The sequence below is a fragment of the Arachis hypogaea genome, chromosome 13 (assembly GCF_003086295.3).
Source record: "Arachis hypogaea cultivar Tifrunner chromosome 13, arahy.Tifrunner.gnm2.J5K5, whole genome shotgun sequence".
Lineage (NCBI taxonomy): Eukaryota > Viridiplantae > Streptophyta > Magnoliopsida > Fabales > Fabaceae > Arachis > Arachis hypogaea.
In genome coordinates, this window is record NC_092048.1 from 29,097,886 (window position 1) to 29,118,266 (window position 20,381).

Here is a 20,381-nt window from a genome sequence, read left to right on the forward strand (position 1 = left end):
TAATTAACCGCAGAATTTTCATTATCTCATCTTCTTGATCATCCTTTGAGAGCTGAACAATTTGGTTACTATCTGTAGTTTGAAAAGCTTGGTTTTGAAGAGTTTGATCACTCTGAGGTTCTTCCTCAATGTTATTAGAATCTTCCTCCAAAATATGAGATAAACAATTCTGGTGTTGTTGTTGTTTGATAAAATGGATCTCTTTTTTGGGAGTATTAATCTCAATTTTGAAGATCCTAAATAGTTATAGGCTTAGAAACTTGTTTTTCGAGTTTTTTGAAAATAGGTTTGACATCGTACTTGTTTTTTATAACCAAATTTTTGGATTTGTTTTTGGTTTCTAAAGTTTGTTTGAACTTTTGGAGAAAGTATTTTCTCTCTTCGGGATAGGAGATAGCATTTATGGCATCGAAAAGAAGATCTTGTTCTTTTGTGATGACATTAACCTCAAAATACTCCTCAGATGTTGATGATATATCGTCATCATATTGAATATTGTTTAAATTCTCAGAAAATTCATATTCTGATTCCTCTTCGAAGCTTTCGATAAGGAGGTTATTAATTTGTTCCTCAATCTATGGATCAAGGTTGAGGTTGTTGATCTTCTTTTTGAGTCTATAGTACTTACTAATATGACCTATTTTTTGCAATTAAAACAGATAATTTGGTTTTTGTGAGGTTCTTTCTCTTTGTCTTTCCTTTGTCAAGGATGGGGTTTGTAATGTTTCTTGGGTTTCCATTGTCGTGGGTTTTAATCGGGCCACCAATTTTTGTGGGAAGGTTGTTTTATTTTTCTCTTACTATAGGAGGGTAGGCCAAACTGTTCACAAAAGAAACCTAGGTCTTTCTTGTTTTAGGCCTTTTCGCGGACTAGTTGCCTTTGAATCTTGTCATCTTGACAAATTTTTAAAGCCACTTTTTGGATATACGAAATCAATTTGCCGTAACTTAAAGAATCATATGGAATAATTCCATCCGGAGTTAAGCTTCTGATCTTATCCCTTACTTTATCTCCCAGGAATTTTGGGAGTCCGACTAAGAACTTTTCTTTCTAGAATAATTGTTAGCTATCTTCTCTGGTGAAGACTCTAGTTAAGAAAGTATCTTTATACCATTTGAAATCGGACAGGGATTTGCACTTAAGATTGGATAGAAGCTCAACAGACCGATCTTTCCACAAGGATGGATCTCCTATAAAATGGTTTGATATAGTAAATATCAAGGTGCTAACAGCATCTGTGATGGTTTTCCCATTCTTATTAAGAATAGATTCATCATTATCATTGATTTTAACGGCTAAAAGAATAGCATCTTTTTTGTCATTAGTGAGATAATTATCCCACCAACCTTTAAGCTATCCTGAAAATCCTGACACAATAACATTTGCTATTACTTCTTCGGAACTTCCATGGGCAGTTTGGTAGGTCGTACAAACCATTGTCATATGTTATAACATATGCATGATGTTGTATTCCGTTTTTTCATCTATGTTCTATTTATAGATGTTGTTTGCATTGAAGCTGTTAAAGCCCAACTCTCTATCTTCTAAAGCTAGGTCAGGAGCAGTAATTTAGAGATGATAGTGTGGATAAGGTTTAGTAAGATCTTTCCATTTTGTAATGGAGTTGGTCGTGATAGGGTTGATTCTGGGTGAATCTAAGCCATCCTCAGAGTCTTGCAACTCTTCTTGGATAACATTGATGGATGTTTTAGCTGATTGCCTAGTAACTCTTGTGGATGATTCTGTGGTTTGAGGAGTGTCAGGGATGGTCATTTGGCTGAGGAGATGATCTATTTTGTGTATAAGTTCAGAAGTTCCTGATTCTTGTTTCAAAATAGAAGATTTGAGGTTTTGTCTAATTTTCTGGCTAATCTTAAAAGGTTTAAACAGAGGTTTAAGGGATTCATGAGTATTGGAACTTGTGGAGCTAAGCTTTTGACCTAGAGTTTGGAGATATTTGTTGGTATAATTAGCCTGTTCCATGATATTCTTGATATCTTTAGGACTAATGGGTTCGTCTAGATTTTTTGTTTTGAAGGGTAAAGCCATGACAGGGCTTTGTTTAGAATCTAGATTATTTGTCAAGATGAACTTTCCTGTTGGAAAAAATTCAGATTTAACCAACTCCCCCTCCTGGATTTTTCAGGTTGATATGACATTTGCAGAATGAGATGTACTAATATCTGTTTTAAAAGGATAATCTATGTTGTTCTTTATGATATAAGCATGGAACCATTCAAAAAACGGAATGTGCATCTTGGCTTGATTGAGGAAATGATAATATTCTTCCCTAAAATATGAAATTTGAAGTGCCTTAAAGGTTTGCAAGTACCATTTCCTCTGAAGTTTCCATTCATCAGAGTTGACGTTCCTTCGCAAGGCTTTCCTATTGATAACAAATTCTTCAGTTGACATGGACATCATCATTTAAGAAAGAATATGTTAGGGATTGGATAGACTGTTCGTCTATATCCTCTTCTTTTTGGTAGATGGGTCTTGGAATACTAGAATTTGTTTGTAACCCTGTAAGGTTGATTTCAGGGTTGGTCATCCTAATATGTGGATTAGGAAGAGAGGAATGAGACCTTATAGAGAAAGATCTCCTTGCCGAGGTGAAGTCAGATCTATAGGTAGATGCGGCTTCAGACCTTGAGGAAAAAGAATTTCTTCTGTCAAAGAAGATTTCTACCTTTCCAGTTTCATCTTGTTTAGTTTCTTGTAATTGGGGGCCTGTCTAGGCATTGTAGGTATGGCACGTTCTATAGTCCAAGATTCAGGGAGATCAATTTCATCCCATTTGATGAGGCAAGGTATAGTAACGTTTGTCTTTATCATATCCATGACAAATAGGGTTGTCTCACGGTCGGTTATTTTTAAGAGGACTCTGGAGTTACAAGTATTCATGACTTTATATTGAATCCTATAGATTAAGGCAGCAGGAATGGATTCTTCCTTCATGTCAAGGCCATGAAGTCGAATGTTAAGAAAGAATGAGTCTAAGATATTTCTATCTAAGAAACTCACAGTTTTGTTGGGGAAATAATTAAAATAGATCGGACCGTGCCTTAGACTTGTTTCAACAGTTCCTATGAGGGAATCATGGAAATTATTATGCCTGACATCTCTTAGACACATGAGAATGGAAGCATTTAAAGCTTCTCTAATGAGTGGCTTAACTGCAACTTGAACACAGCCTATATGAAGATACTTATATTTGCGGATATGTTTTTAGACAGATTGTTTGTTTAAAAGGTGAAATTTCTCACCGGACTCTGGTCCAAGAGGAATATTGTTTTCTGCCATTTTGATTATGTAATCATATTTACCAGCACGTTTGGTTTCTTCTGGAACGTATAGTTCATCTTGGAGAATATTTGGTATTTTTCAGTTGTCTATAGTTTGATTAATATCTTCAAAGCAGACTTCCTCTTCGAAGATATTATATTTTAGAGAGAGTTCCTCAGGTCGAGTTACTTTCTCGGAAAGGATGTTGGATTTTGTGTGGGAGGAAGGACTGTGTGCAAAAACGACGAGAAAAGTTGCGAAAAAAAGACATTTTATAAAACTACTGATATTATTGCCCTCCTTTGGTTCTATAGGAATATGCCGATTAATATTAGACTAGCACTCAGCCAGTGAATATTGGATTTTAACTCTTTTTTTTTTGAAGAACTAATTTTTCAGATCCATAGCCACCAAGGACTTTTAATGTTTTGTTCTTATCATTTACAGAAAAACAACCAAGTTAGCCTTACTGTCCCAACATCGAGTCTTACTGCTACTACCTTATAAATGATAAGAAGAAATAACCTGTACTTCCAGAACTGGAAATTAGATTTATGATATTTATAGAGGAAAAATAAACAGCTATAAATATATACCAGTATTCATGTGGATCAGAGTCAGTCTAATGTTAATATATGTATGTCTGTTCTCTAGTGGCTAGAAGAGAGGTGGCCAACGATGGCCAAAGAGTTGACTAACAAATAAATAAACGACACCTGTTAAAGAGGACTATGAATGCAGGCGTGTAATTAAAAGCTGACGGAGATTAATGTGAGATAAATTTTTTGGTGTTACCACACATTAAGTCATTCACCAACATGATTTACACATTTTTCTTTCATATTAAAGTGACAAACCATCTTTTCAAAACTAAATAAATTGATTTTTGCACAATCGTTCCCTAACAACCCTCATGTGGAGTTGGGTCACACATGGATCGGATAATATCCGCATATCCGCGATAATATCCGCATCCGATCCGAATTTTATGGATATTATCCGATCCGCAGAGCCATCGGTTTAGATCAGATCTAATCCGCACTATGGTAAGATCGGATCGCGGATTTGGCAGTGATATCCGCAGATCCAATCTGCAGATCCGCATATTCGCACATCTCATATAAATAACATAGTTTAAGAAAGTAAACCCTAATGTGATATGAATTTTATTGTGTTATTTTATGAACTTTATAATATCTTTTTTTTTTATTTTTTATGTTGTACTTTAACTTAGAATAATTAAACTTAAATCTTGTGTTATTATTTTTCTTTTGTTATTCAAGCGAACTTTTATTGATAATATTTTAGGAGTAAATAGGCTTAAATAGGTGAAAAACTAGATTTTCTAGAGTAAAAAAGGCATTAAAACAAATTTTTTAAATTATGCGGATATATCTGATATCCGATCCGATCCGCAAGTATGTGGATCAGATCGGATCCAACTTGAAAAAATGCAGATATCGTATCCGATCCTATCCGATGAGTGCAGTGCGGATCGGATAGAATTATAGATTATATCCGATTTAATCCGATCCGTGTGCAGCCTTAATGTGGAGGGAACCAATTACAATCCTCTTCTAATTTTAAGTGGCCCTATTTTTAACACTTCTAAAGCCAAAAGAGCCTCTCATAGCCAATTAATTGATACACTCAAAGCACTATCACAACCACCACCAGTAGTTATGAGCGACCCCTATTTTTTCCCACGACTAGCACACCTTCCAAGTCGACAACCACTGGCGCCACACCTCTCACGATCGCAGGCCTCCAATGAGGGCAAGGACCCCACTACTCCTCTCTATAGCCCCTAACTTCAACGATAATGACCCCTGTCCAGGCTCCTCTCCTCATCTAAGTCCAATACAAAATTGGGCGTCAAAACTTCCAGTTCTACATTCTCCGATGTTTAGGCACTAATCATAGTTAGAACCCTAATTCTTCACCCCCCCTCTATACAGAACCTATCTTTCCACTCATCGATTTGGGAATTTTGTGATTTCTTAATCTATAATATTATCACTATTGTTTTTATTGAATCAAATAATTTAAAAATAATAATTTATATAATTAAGATGGTTGAGATAATTAATAATGTCAAGTTCATGATAATTAACATCTTTTATTTTGAGTCTTCTAGGCATTGTATGTGATATTTTTTATGAAAGAAAAATATTTCTTTCTTTGAAGAAATTTTGAAAAAAAGTGTTAGTGACTTTGGCTTTTAGAGAATGAGAGTGTAAGAGGAGAATTTTTGTTGAAAGAAATATGAAAGACGACACAGGTGAAACACAGTCCGTTGCATAGAAGACAGGTGACTTTGGTACACAAATTAGATAATTTGATTTACATACTAAAATTAGACCGTTTATTTATTTCACTGACAACTCAAATCGTTTAATTTACTTTATGCCGTCATCACAATGATGTTAAACACCTTACTTTTCAATAACGCTGTTTACATAATTCTTACATCCATTTTAAAATTAAAAAGTGAGAATACAATCAATTCATATTCACAACATCTAATCTTTTTACTTAAATTTTCAGGTTATTAGTTTTTATGAATTATGTTGTTGGACTGTGAAACCTACAACTACATGTGCCAAAATACTACCCAAAAATAATAAAATTAGAAGTATGACATAATATATTTGCACTTTATGATTAAATATAATTTTAAATTAATAAAAATAATAAATAATATTTAAAATAATTAAATTTACTTAAATATTAATAGAAATATCACTATTTTGTATTAGAATAATTATGGTTAGTTTTAATTATTTTTTAATATTTAAAAATAAAAAATTTAATTTATCTATTATTTTTTAAAAACATCAAAAAGTAAAATTTTAACATTTTTATAAATTAAAAAATAATTATAAAAACGAGTTAATATTCTTAATATTTTCTTGTTATATTATTTATCATAAACAATATTATTTATTTAATGTCTAGTTTTCTAGTCTATTTCGTCAGAAACTCCACCCAAAACCACCAGGATTGCTCTTTACAGTTTCGGTCGTTCGGATATGAAAATTTTGCTGACGTGGCATAATACTCCAGGTCATCGATTTAATCTATTCTCTTTTTTTCCCTCCATATTCAGTGGGTCCCTTTACCATGAAGAAAAGTTAAAAAACTATCTTTAAAACATATTTCTAATTTTTAAAATCTAAATCAGCTTCCAAAACTCGTTTCAAACCAAAAAAGGAAAGGCAAATAAAAGGAGCAAAAAGCTAAACAGTTTTTGGTTTAAATAAATTCTCTTTTCCCTGCTTGCTGGTTGCATTGCTCTACCAGAAGAAGGAATCTACAGTTACTTCTGAGCTAATTCACTAGAACACTATATTTTAGCGTGGATCATTCGTCGGATATTGAATATCTCTCTCTACAGAAGCAAAAAAATCAAGTTTGGGTAAAGCATCTTCTCTTTTTTGTAATTCATCTGATTCTCTTTTCGTTACAACTAAGTCTCACTTTCTGCGATACCTGTTTGAACTATCGCAGCGAAGACCTCTGTGGCTGATGCGAACTAAACAAATAAAAAGTAAACTGCAACTTATTTGTTTATTTATTTATCTTTCACTTTTTATTTTTGGCGGAATCGTATCGATTAGAATAACTGCATTTACGTAATTTGCATGATGGTTTTGGTGTCGGTTGTAACTTTTAACAAATAAAATGCTTGACATTTCGGTGTTCCTTTGTTGAATTTTCGCCAAGTTGGTTAAAAGAGCAAAGGGACAGAGTTAAGACGCGTGAGCCTTTTTTTTCATTTTTTCTGTTGGTTAGGAGGTGCTTCGATTCAGTAAAGGAACTTTCTTCTTTTTCTTTTTGGTCTTTAGCTTAAGACATGAAGCAATGCACCAATCGTCGTTGCTGAAAAAGATAAAAGAAAAATTGTCTGTTGTGTTTATCAACTTCAACTAAATTGAACTATCGAAGCGCAAATACGAAGACTTCAGTGTCCGAAAGTCTTTTTCTTCCGCTAAGTTATTTTCTTTTTCGAAGTATGCATCCATCCTCTCCTTATTAGAATTATTTAGAGTTGGACACTTCTAGACTTAAACGTTAAGTAAACTTTTCATGAACTTTTTTCTTTTTTAATTGATTTGAACAGTTGTACTTTTTGGCCTAAAAGGTTGATAGGAAATATTGATTTCGATTATTGATACATATTATCTTGTGTGATGAAATTACTCAGGTGTAAAACATTGATGGCTTACAAGAATAACATTGGAGGAATGAAGGATTTTTCCATTCCGGATTACATACTCGTCCCCGGAGCAAAGATTCGCAATGATTATTACATACCAGAATGCCCTTTGATAGTTTTCATAAACTCCAAAAGTGGTGGTCAGCTTGGTGGCGAGCTTCTTACTACCTACAATTCCCTCCTCAACAAAAATCAGGTACATTTTTTTTGTGGTTGCAATGTATTTGAAATTGTTGACTTAAATTTGACATGCTGTTTGAGCTACAACTTTTCACATTATCTTTGGTTATATTGATATTGATTTAGGTGATTCTGTATTTTTCAAGGTTTTTGATTTGGGATCAAATGCTCCCGATATGGTGCTGCATCGGATTTATTCCAAGTTAGAAAAGTTAAAGCACAATGGAGATACTTTTGCTGCTGAAATTCAAAAAAGATTGAGAATAATTGTACGTTGATAAATGTACTTTCTATTTTTAGCATGCTGTAGTAATCTTTGTATCTAATAACAATTCAATTACTCCTTATCTCTAATATATTCATAGCAATCAGGTTGCAGGTGGAGATGGTACGGCGAGCTGGATTATCGGAGTTGTCGCCGATCTTAAGTTGCATCGGCCACCACCAGTTGCAACAATGCCATTGGGAACCGGAAACAATATCCCCTTTTCATTTGGATGGGTAATTTCCTATTTTCTCAATCTGCTAAAATCTACTAATTTGGTGATAACTCGATGGATTTTTCTGATGGTCTTTGTTTTTAATTTTTCCTCATCTGGATATGAAATCATAGAGCATTTTGTTACCTTACTATGAAGACTTGGATCAATTTTCATTTTGTAAAAAGTTTTATGGTTGTCCAAGTTTTTTTTCTTGGACACCAGATTCTTCATGGTTGCGGTCATATATATAATGCCTGACTTACAAGATTGATATCTTAATCAACTCATATCTAAGAGTAATTTCCCACTTTTGACTTTACTCTGTGATGGAATTGGGACATAAGTTTAGTGTGATTTATTGTACGTTCAGGGAAGGAAAAATCCTGGTACTGACAAAGAAGCTGTTATGTCATTCCTGAATCAAGTAAAAGATGCAAAGGAACTGAAAATAGACAGGTATTTCCCCTACTTGTTTGAGTTTCCAATTGTAGTGACACCTTTCACATAAATGCACAATTATTTGAGTTCATTGTTAAATGTTAACAACTGTTCAACTTTACTTCAAGAGTCGAAAAAATGATATGGCTATCAAAGTCGCAATTTTCAGTAGTAAGAAATCAAAAAGAATAATGGGAGTCTTATCCGCCTGTAGAATGACAGAATTTAATATAACTGGAATCTTATGTTAATTATTTTCCTATTGATATTTTTCTCCTTTTGTGTTGTTCTTTTTTTTTTTTTTTGAGTTTATTTCTAAGTGGTCAAAATGATTTTCAGCTGGCATGTTATAATGAGATTGAAGACTCCAAAAGAAGGTTCTTGCGAGCATATTGCGCCTGTTGAGCTGCCGCATGCTCTGCATACATGTCATCCTGTCTCTCCAACAGATAAACTAAACTTGGTCAGTCCTTTGTTCTTCACTTTTTTTTTTTTCATTGAAAAATCATGTGCAGAGCATTAAACTTCTAAGTTCAAGAATTTATTGTCATTAAACAATTGGAAATTCCATGAAGGAAATATAGAAAAATATAAGATTCTTGGGAGGTTGTGTGTAGCAATAGAATAGTGCTATTATAAATGAGACAACTTGTTCTGTTTTTCAAAAGTGCTTCACTGTTGAAATATCTTCTCTCTTTCGAATATGACCTCTGTTTCTCCATTGAAGAACACTTGTCCCTGATTTATACACTGCAAAATCGTTTAAGGAAGACATTTTAGACGTTTTTCAGGAAGTAACAATAATTTTGGTGATTGGAATTTTTTGACCCCTCTCTGTTTATTGAAGCTCTTCTGTTTCTGTTTGGGTACGTTGGGTGTTAGGGTCTTGGAAGGCTTGAACTGTAAATCAGACTTCACTTTACTCTTTTGCATTTCTTGCTTGCTATTTCTTGTTATTCTCTTTTCCTAAACAAGTTCACCACCATCCCTTTGATGCTTATTTGTCACTCGTTATTTTCTCAGGAGGGTTATCACACTTACCGTGGGGGATTTTGGAATTATTTTAGCATTGGTAAGAAAATCAAACTTATCTTATAATTTTGTTTAAATGTGTTGGCCGCAATTGCATTTCTGAAATTTCGATAAGTGTACATTGAAAGTAATTCTAAGTCGCCAAAGTTGCTTAGCCAATAGGGTATCCCTTGGGAAAAGATGAGATCTAGGGTATTAGGTTAGTGTAAGCAGCAAGTATCCCTTTTAATGTGTGTGTTCCATGCAGGAATGGATGCTCAAGTATCATATAAATTTCATTCTGAAAGGAAGTTGCATCCTGAAAGGTTTAAACATCAGTTATATAATCAGGTACCTAGTTACTCACATGTAACATAAGAGTGTTCAAGTTGATCAAGCACAATATTTTTATTTCTATTTGTTTGATCTGACAACAACTTTCTTGCCATTTTTTGTTCTTTCAAATTGGTTAAGCACATGTTACATGTGCCTTAAGTTTTAGTTCTTATTGTTTACTGTAACGTCTAGTTAGATAAATTTCTAGAATTTATTCGTTCAAGACAGTATAATGTCAATTTCTTGCTTTAGTTTACAAACCAGTACATCGTTAGATGAATTTCTTGTGGTTGGGATGCATCACCCTATTCTCTCACACTATTCTTACGTGACATTAATAAACAGCATATGTCATATCTGTGTATTAAGTTTCTTAGTGTTTAGTTCATATGTTTAATGCAACGTCTATTTTGGATAAAATTACTGGAATTTATTCATTCAAGACATATTTCAATTAACAAGTGACTTGATAATATGCCAATGAGATATAGCTCAAATGGCATAGTCTCCTCCCCATACTTAATTAAGAGGTCGCGGATTCGAGTCTCCTATCTTTGGTAAAAAAAAAGTGACTTGATAATATGTCAAGTTCTTACTTTATTTTATAAACTTCATATATGGTTTGATTCTTTTCATGCTATACGACTTATGTTTTACTCTCTGTTACTTTTCATTTTGTAACCAGAGTTGCTATTTGAGGCTTGGTTGTACACAAGGATGGTTCTTCGCTCCTCTGAAATCTTCGGCATGGTTGGTATTTAAATAATCACCAGTTATTATAACTTAGTTCATTAGCAAAAAATAAGTACAATTTATTTATCACAATAATATCCAACTATATACTAGTAGATTTTTCACTAAATTTGGTTAATACCTACTATTTTCAGTCGTCAGCCATTGGAATTGAAATGCAGAGAGTATTTGATATTTGAAACTTTCGTTTATCTCATGCTTTATGCTAAATTTGTTGTTGTACCAGATTAACATATCTATACTAATATAGTCTAGCATAAAACATTGGTGATGATATGCTAAATTTTGAATATTAACTCAAGTTTAGCTAAGTAGTTTGGATTTTTTTATAGTAAATTGCGACTGGCATAGCTTCTAGTTCCAGATATCATCGTGTTTTGGGGTGATAGTTTCTGTTGGACACTTCTTGTTTTTGCAATTTTGTTCTATTTTAGTTTTATAATTTTCCTTATATCACTGTGGTCTAATTTGGAATCTTTCATTCAGGAAAATTGCTCAGCTGGCAACGGTTAAGATAATGAAAAAGCATGGTCAGTGGGAAGATCTAAATATACCACAAAGGTAACAGAGTTCTAAAATGTAGATTCACGGATTATCTCAAAAGTAATGTTTTTCAACAAATATCAATCAGTCTTTTAAATTATTTTTTCATTTTAAATTCTAATCCTAAATTCTAACCATACACCCTAAAACCTTCAAAAAATCAGAATTAAAAAAATAATTTTACAAAAAAAATTAGCTAATATTGACTAATCAAAAATTGATTTTCTATACTTATTCTTTTCGAAATATGTTGCACTTGAACTGATTCAATAGATGTATTGTATGCGAATAATGGTAGGTAGTGGTACTTCAGAAGACAGTGGACACCCCATATTTTGATACCGTAAAATCTTTTTTGTGTGCCCTGTTCTGAATAATTTTGTTTAAATGCTTTCATTCCCCACCGAAGATCCGTTTCAGAATTTATACATGAAACTTCAGCATATTGCTAGAATAACTAGCCTTAAATCTGCAAATTTGCCTTATTCAGCATATTGCAACTGGTAGAATTTGGCGAATTATGTGTTTGGACTTTGAAAGGAAATAAATCTGTCGATTCTGTTTATTATATACATTATTTTTAATTTTGAAAACCAATTTAATGTAAGAGTTTGACTTTCTATTTGCAGCACACGGTCAATTGTTTGCCTTAACTTGCCCAGTTTTGCTGGTGGACTAAATCCTTGGGGGACACCAAACAGAAAGAAATCAATTAACGTAAGTCCCAAATGTTGTCCATCTCTGATGAATTCTGCATCCAATTTGTATCTTTCACTACAAATTTTCATCAAAGAACTTGTGCAGAACTAGACACTGACTGGATCATTGCATTCTTTTACCTTGCAGAGGGACCTTACTAATCCTTATGTGGATGATGGCTTATTTGAGGTGGTTGGTTTTAGAGACGCATGGCATGGTCTTCTTTTGCTTGCACCAAAGGGGCATGGGACTCGTTTGGCACAGGTACGAGGCATTGGTTACCGGAATAATTTTCATTGTTTTTCTTCCTTTCCAAAAGCTTGAAACTCAAACCATAACTATTCTCCTACCATAGGGAAGTCGATCAGGAATTAAAAGGCTGCGTTTGGATAATGTTTCTAGGATAGAAATACACACGAGACAAAGACAGAGACAGACATAAATTCTTGTCTTTGTCTTTGAGATAGAAAAATTGCATCTCTAAATCTCTGTCACCCCAACCAAACGAATTATGTCTTTTGTATTCCTGTCTCACATACAGCATCCAGATGCAGCCTAAAAGGAAAAAAAAAATTATGTTCCATTGTAAAGCTGTTTTGGTTCTCTAGAATTCTTTTAATTTCTCTTACATTTTTTGTGCTTGAAGAAATGGTAATGTGTGGTTTCTTTAATTCTCACTCTTTCTTCCTTCCTTCCTTCCTTCTTTGATGACATAGACGAGTAGAATCCGTTTCGAGTTTCATAAGGGTGAAGCGGACTTCACATTCATGAGGATTGATGGAGAGCCATGGAAACAACCCATCCCTAAGGATGATGATGGCAGAGTAGTTGTTGAAATATCTCACCATGGACAAGTGACGATGCTTGCCACCTCATCATGCCAATGTAAAAGTATGCATGATCCCTCCTCCTCCTCCACACCTGCTACAAGCCAAGGAGAAGAAGAATTTAGCACCACCGATGACTCTTCATCAGAAAACTCCGAACAGCGACGCAAGTTTGGTGCAGCTGACACATTTAAATATACCGATGCCATTCAATCGCTTAAGTTAGATTAGTATTGCTATACTCACCGCAATTTAACATCTAAGCATGGTTTTCAACTTTTTTGGGGTCACCAATTATTTTTTGGTTTAAACTACCAATTTTAATTTTTCAAGTAGAAAATGAAGTAGAGGGAGGAGAGAAAAGGGTGATGTACAGAAGTTGATTTAATTAGGATATAAATGGAATTTTTGCTAGTTATATAAAGGACCATAAGACTAGGAGTAAAATTTTATATTATAGGTTCTTTATGATCTCATTGTCGATTTTTCATAAAATTGTATTTGCCAACTTTAATCTGAGTTATGGCTCACAACTTGAACCATTTTAGATTAAACAATATTCTTAAAAGTGTATATGCCAACTCAGAACTCAATGTTACTTTTTTTTTTTTTTGGGTCATACAACACACTCACACACACATCCCCCCACACACACAACACACTCACACACGCACTAACCTAGCAACTACACTAGAATTCGAACCTGGTGTGGCTTCATTTGAGACAAACATCTTTGCCACTGCAACACATGCCTCAGCCACCCTCATGTTACTTTTAAATATGAAATTGTTGAATAACCACATACCAGACTAGACATTGATGATAGATTCTCCACACAAAAAAAAGCAACCATCAGACGGAAAAGCAACTCGTAGAATTCGATATTAGATCCAGTTATAACAATAAAAAAAATGGGATAACAACTCTGAATTTCTCTCTCAATCTCCTAACTAAAGAATCAATCACAAGGAATGACAAAGTTTAAGGAAATAAACCAACAAAATATGTAGCCTACAACTGGAACACACTATTTACACGTATATGTAGCCTACCAAACAATCAATGTATAGTAATCAGAATAAACACAACTAATGCATCAACGTCAGCATCATATACCATCCGGCAGCCGAAAACTTTGTGAACCAAAAATCTGGTAAGACCTGCTCTGTACAAAAACAGCAAGACCACATTTGCTGCCGTTGAATCCTTCCCACAACGGAAAATTAACAGTTCCAGAAACCGTCTTTTTCACGGATATGTCTTTGACAGTGCAGAGCTTCTCGAGTCTTCTAACAACGTAGTCATTGGATAGAACACGCCCTTTGTTCTCCCCTCTCGGACAGTCCGTGACCAAACCACTTTCATATAAAGCTACCATCACATTGGCACCTTGATTATCCACCTTGGTCCTCAGTGTTCCTTTTAGAGACACTTGCAATGAATCTGGTGTAGGCCTCGTGAAAGTAGCCTGATATAACAAGCAATCTTGATTAATTAACAATTAAAACAAAACAGTGAACAAGAAAGCAGCTTGCATTTTTTTCCTTCTTATACTAAGATATTCTAGGCTAACTGTTTGTAATCTGTCATTGACATAGCTTGTCTTTGCCGCAATTAGTTGGATTGGAGTGCATTTACAAAGAATCACTCAATGCTATAGAGCAAATACTGTGACATTTCAACTATGAAGTTTTTCGGCTATGGGGTTAGTTTCACAGAAGAGAATTAGAGAAATGGTATTCGTAATATTTTTTCAAAGACCGAGTCAATTCGTTCTCTCCCATAACGAAATGATGTGTGAAACCAGTTTCATATAGGTCCGACAAATTATGGTAGAGGAGTGTGAATCAATGCTGTGCAACGAATAGGGAGTACACATGGAAGGTGGTGTTGAAAAATACAACATAACTTCCTCAACCATGCATGGATACTATGACATTATTACTTATTAGGTAAGCAAATTGGGACCACTCGGTGGGAGATGAGATAAAGGAACTGTGATCGAAAATCACACAAGTCAACATCGTTTAGGATCTATCACCTAACAGAAAGCCTTCTACTTTACTTTTTGGCCAAAGCGATACAGTGGCTCTTAAGGTACATTTGTTATTCTGTTTTTCCTTTTGGAGCTGGTGTTGATTTAAGGGAGCATTATTAAAATAAAAAAGAAAAAACACTATTAGGACATTTCCTCTCCAGTGAAATCTTTAAATTTTCAATCATTATGACAAGAAAATTTTGATCTTATTCACTGGCATAGTCAAACCATCAACAATATTTCAACCAATGGTTTTTGCCCAACCAAATCTTCCTTCAAAATCTGGCTGGGAATAGTAACTATGAGCAGTTCATTTTATTAAAACATTGTTATTTTTTCCTATTAAACTGAGAAACAATTATCATAAAAAAAATGTTTCATTAAGGAAAATGCTCCAGTCCGCTGCAAAGCTTCTTCCATTTCAACAAATATATGAATATATTTTTCTATTAATACAAACACATAAATATTACCTAAAATCTTTACTTGGATATACTTTGAATCATTTTCGATTTCATTCTCAAGTTAAATATCTTTTCCATCGTAGCTGATTAAGCTAATTTAAACATTAGATCCGTAGAACCTATAAACAGGGCATGATGAGCGACACTGAGAAAAAAAAACCTATTAGGGCCTTACAATAAGGGTATAATATATGAGCTTTATACGTTTGGCATCTAACTAAAGAACAAGAGAAAGGAGAAAGAACAATGGCAAGAAAAAAGAACAAAACGGAAAATAACACAAAAAACCATGACAAAAGAAATGCCCATGGAAAAAGATACTTGCACCTCATTCTTAAGGATTAGGACTAGCATGTAGAAGTTAGATTTGGATCCTCTCATGTTTCAATCTTCAGTTGATTAAGAAATAAATGATACGACTGCTAACCTGGAACGTAGGAGAAGGGAATCTAGGGGCAGAAGTGATGCAATGAATGAGGGCATTCTCGTCATTTCCAACACAGTGAACTTTTCCCTGAACCACAATCTGAGGCGTGAGCAGGGTATCAAGCCCAAGAGCTTCCACGTAAGCCTTCTGCCTAACGGTCCACTGGCTGGACCCAAACGGGTCCTTCCAGCCCATGTAATCCCAATAGTCCACGTGGAACGTCATAACCACCACCGGCACCTCCAGCCCGAAGTCACCTCTCCCCAGCCGCGACAACACCAGCTCCGCCGCCGGCGACGTCGCGCACCCCTGCGACGAGAACATCTCCACCACAACTGGTCCCCGCGCTTCTGCTCCTCCGCCGTGAGGTCCGCCGTCACGTGCCTCTCCACGTCTCCGCCAGTGTCCCTGCGGCCGCCCTTGCTGAAGCATGCGAAGAGACGCGGCGCCATCGCAAGAAAGGAAAGAAGTGCGCGGTGGCGGTGGAAGCGCAAGAGTTTGCGGCAGTTATCGGGTTGTGAGTTGAGAAGAAACGGAAAGAATTGTGAGAACGCGAAAAAATCAACCAAAAATGGAGGATTCAAAAGATAGAGTGAGTATGTGCGCGTGTACCGTGTGGGTTTCTTTCTAAAATGGTAATACTAGACGGGGAAGTTTTAAGAGAATGGAAGTTGGAGAAAGAAAGATGGCGAAGAACTTGGGGTGAGAAAGGGTTAAGGCCTAACGGGGTTTTGATTAAATGAATGGATGAATTATTTATTTAATCTATATTTTTTATTAATTTTTTTATAGCTGGTATTTGTAATTAGTGTTTTTAAAATAGCAAATACTTGTTAGCAAATTTTTTGTTTTTATTTTAAAGGTGAGATTAAAATTAATAAATTATCATCAAACTATTTAGTTAAAAGAATTAAAAAACTATTTGTTTTTAACATATTAATATTTAAAGTTAAAAAATTATCTTTTATAATACGTTTTACTAATGCTTTTAGGAGATTCCTTAATAAAAACTCTTATTTTAATGCACAGAATGTTTCTTTCTTGTGCTGTGTATCGTGGAGGCTGATGGTGGTTCACTTGCGTTACCGACACGGTTCAGTCGGTGGGATGCACGTTGGGTTGTCAGTGTTACATGTGGGTGGCGCTGCTAAATCTTTGAAGCGGGGAAGTAACAGGTCACAGTCACAGAGATTACAGATCACCTACCTAATCGAATCTCTACAAAATTGCATTAGATTTCGATTTAATTAATTTGTTCATCTTTATAATTTCTATTAAATTTTTAATTAAATTTTTATATTTTAAAAATTTATAATAAAATCTTTTTATTTAAATTAAAATTTTTAATTAGATTATTTTTATCTACTTTTTTAAAAAATTTAAGAAATATAAGTTTTTATTATTTTTTATTCAATATTAGATGAATTATAAAATATTTTAAGAATAAATTATTGTTATTTTTTTAAAAATTTAATTATAAATTTTTATCTAGTATAAAATTTTAATTATAAATTTGTAAACTCTAATTACTTAACTAAAAATTTGGCAAAATATAAAAACTAAAAAATAATAAACCTTAGATTTCTACGTTCAAAATTAGTTCGAATTGGTAAAGTTTATCTTTTGAAAATGTATTAATTTTTGAAAGTATAAATATTTTATTTTTTAGTAAATTAAAAAAATATATGCCTATTCTTTTTGTTTTAAAAATTTAGAAATATTTTTTAAAATATTTATAAAAATATTTTTAAAATTAGTATGTATTTTTAAGGTTAAAAAATTCAATTTTATATATCAATAACTACCTGTTCATATCCTTATCCAACAAAAAATAAAGTCATGTCTAATAAGGATAAATGTTCTCCAAAAACAGTGGCCTCTTCTACCTATTCGCAGGACACAGGTAGTCCAACCCTATTTATTTAAATAAGTAACTACATCCTCTAAATATCTCCTACTATCTCTACCTCATCTAGAAGGTAGATCTCAACAAACTCCCAAAATAAAGAGAACGGTTATCCACCTACAAAGGTGGAACTATTCCAAAAGGTGGTTACCCACTCTACTATAAATACACTAACACCCTTTAGGTATTTCAAGTCCCAATCTACTAAAAAATCTGCTCAAAACAAAACCCTTGCTAACTTAAGCATCGGAGTCTCTTATAGGTACCACCCCTCACCTCCTCACAAGAAACTCGGTTAGCAGCATCTCAGCACCAGCACAAGTCGGATGCTGCCTCAAAAGGAGTTTGGACCTCACGTTCAGATCCAAATTACTGTTTCAGATAATTCCTGGAACATTAGCGCCGTTGTCGGAGACCTGGAAGTCTATATCCGCGTATGGCGGACAACCAATATGAAGACGGCCACACGTGGTTTGAGTCGGAACCAGAGCCCCACCATGACAACCTAACACTAGCATTACCTGCACCTCGAGAAAGAACGAATGCCCCCACGGGAAAGGAACGTCAGGAAATCCTTAAACACGGAGGATTCATTCAGAAGTCCACCCGTCCGAAGATGAAGAACCTCCCCATCCGATGGAAATACTGGGATTAGTTCATGGCCACAGTGGACGATTAAAACAACTCGAGATGGAAGCTGAGCGACAACGAGAAGCAGAACGGGAATTACGAAGAGAAGTACGACGATGAAAAGAGCTAGAAGAAAAGCTCTTGAGATTGGAAGCCGATCTCCGAAGACGAAGTAATTGTACAAATCGGGAGAATAGCCCTCTTGGAGGTGAAATCTGTTTGTTGAAGAGATCATGCAAGCCAGAGTTCCCAGAAATTTCAAAACTCCTGACATGGATCTCTACGTTGAAACAACCGATCTGAGGCATCACCTCAACAATTTCAAAAGTCGGATGTACTTAGCTAATACTTTTGATACAACTCGTTGCAAAGCTTTCCCGACAACCCTGACCAAAGCTGCAATGAAATGGTTTGACAACTTACCTCCTAGGTCGTTAACTTGCTTTGACGACCTGGTCAAGAAGTTTCTTACTAGATTTTCAATACAAAATGACAAGGTGAAGCATGCTCTAAGCCTGCTAGGGTTCAAACAAGAAGTCGGAGAGACACTCCGAGACTATATGGAGAGATTCAACAAAACGTTCTTGGAAATACAAAATTTACCTACGGAAGCAGTGATAATGAGGTTGATTAATGGCCTTAAAGAAGGGCCGTTCTCCCAATCTATATCCAAGCGACACCCGACTTTCTTGTACGAAGTACAAGAGCGAATAGAAAAATACATCAACATGGAGGAAAATTCTTGACTTAGGGAGTCTCCCCCAAGGCCCAACCTATCCTACCCCACTCGGGATAAGGAGAAGGAAGCTAAGAAAAAAGAAAAGTACAACTCATAAAAATCTCGAAGGTATCATAACTACACCCTACTCCGAGTTTCTCTTGTAGATATCTACAGAAAAATATGCCACACCGAAAAGCTTCCAACTCTTCGACCTATCAAGCATAAAAAGGCCGAAAGTCGGATAGAATATTGCGAGTACCATAAGCTGTATGGGCATTCTACTAATGATTTTTATGACTTAAAGAATGTCATAGAAAAACAGGCCAGGAAAGATCTGTTAGAAAGGTACCTGGCCGAGAGATTAGATGACCAAAGAAAGAGGAAAAGAGATGAGGACGGAGGACGGCAAGAACATCTCCCGCATACTCCTGAACGCCACATTCATATGATAAATGGAGGGTTTGATAAAGGAGGAATCTCAAATTTTTCACGTAAAAGGCATCTCAAAGAAGTATATCAAGTCAGGAAAGACAACAAAATTCCCGATTTACCAACCATCTCGTTCATCAAAGAAAATGCTCAAGGGGTGACACTTGTCCACGACGACTCGGTAGTGATAACAATGATCATCGTCAATGCAAATCTCCATAGAACCTTGGTGGACCAAGGAAGCTCGGTGGATATACTGTTTAAGCCTACTTTTGACAAACTCGGGTTAGAAGAAAAGGATATGAAGAAAAGGATATACCTCTTCGGGCTGGGGGACACGCCGATCTGACCTCTTGGATTTATTTCTCTATACACCATCTTTGGAAAGGGCACGAAGTTAAGGACGTTAAGCGTCGACTATATTGTGGTCGACGTCATGTTAGCATACAATGCTCTAATAGGTCGGGCCATTTTAAACCGACTAGCAGCAGTTATCTCTACACCTCACTTGTGTATGAAGTTTTCCACTGCAGAAAAAATTGCCACCATAAAGGGAGATCAAAAGTTGCCACGAAAGTGTTACAATGAAAGCCTTAATTTAAAAGGTAGCCCAGGTGAAAAAGAAGTCAACACTATTGAACTTGTGGTATCCGAACTCGGGAAGAACTACATCTCCAACCTGAAGAGAAGATAGAAAAAGTGCAAATCGGGGATCATACTAAAAAGACAACGAGTATAATGGCCAACCTAAAGGAAGGTCTAAAAGCATAGCTCGTTGATCTCTTACGAAGAAACTCCGACCTCTTCGCCTGGAAAGCCTCCAATATGCCTGGTATAGATCTTGACCTGATGTCTCACAAATTTGCTGTCTACCTGGGATCTAGACCTATTCAACAAAGGCGTCGAAAACTTGGTCCTAAAAGGTCACAGGTCATGGAGGAGTAGGTGCATGCATTGTTAGAAGCTGGATTCATAAAGGAGATAAAGTATCT

General features: G+C 35.1%; 3 protein-coding genes across 5 annotated transcripts; 2 read left to right on the forward strand and 1 right to left on the reverse strand.

Moving 5' to 3' along the window:
* Positions 1-6,260: 6,260 nt before the first annotated feature.
* LOC112737870 (diacylglycerol kinase 1) lies at positions 6,261-13,380 on the forward strand. Of its 3 annotated transcripts, XM_025788007.3 has the most exons (14): positions 6,464-6,704; positions 6,797-6,836; positions 7,494-7,701; positions 7,832-7,954; positions 8,058-8,186; positions 8,538-8,623; positions 8,945-9,068; positions 9,629-9,677; positions 9,885-9,967; positions 10,638-10,702; positions 11,192-11,266; positions 11,878-11,965; positions 12,095-12,211; positions 12,664-13,380. In XM_025788007.3, the coding sequence occupies exons 3-14, from the start codon at positions 7,507-7,509 to the stop codon at positions 13,003-13,005; spliced, it is 1,476 nt and encodes a 491-aa protein (XP_025643792.1). In that variant the 5' UTR covers positions 6,464-6,704; positions 6,797-6,836; positions 7,494-7,506; the 3' UTR covers positions 13,006-13,380. The 3 variants fall into 3 exon arrangements, with proteins under 3 accessions (XP_025643793.1, XP_025643792.1, XP_072067657.1); XM_025788008.3 differs by lacking the exon at positions 6,797-6,836 and having other exon boundaries at positions 6,261-6,704; XM_072211556.1 differs by lacking the exons at positions 6,464-6,704; positions 6,797-6,836 and adding an exon at positions 7,048-7,299.
* A 248-nt stretch (positions 13,381-13,628) lies between these two features.
* On the reverse strand, positions 13,629-16,728 carry LOC112737871 (uncharacterized). The gene is made up of 2 exons (XM_025788009.2): positions 15,704-16,728; positions 13,629-14,242 (listed from the first exon to the last, which is right to left on the reverse strand). Exons 1-2 carry the CDS (start codon positions 16,133-16,135, stop codon positions 13,883-13,885), a joined length of 792 nt encoding a protein of 263 aa, XP_025643794.1. The 5' UTR covers positions 16,136-16,728; the 3' UTR covers positions 13,629-13,882.
* Positions 16,729-18,511: 1,783 nt separating this feature from the next.
* On the forward strand, positions 18,512-19,738 carry LOC140177522 (uncharacterized). The gene is made up of 2 exons (XM_072210642.1): positions 18,512-18,937; positions 19,265-19,738. Exons 1-2 carry the CDS (start codon positions 18,512-18,514, stop codon positions 19,736-19,738), a joined length of 900 nt encoding a protein of 299 aa, XP_072066743.1.
* The last annotated feature ends 643 nt before the right edge of the window (positions 19,739-20,381 follow it).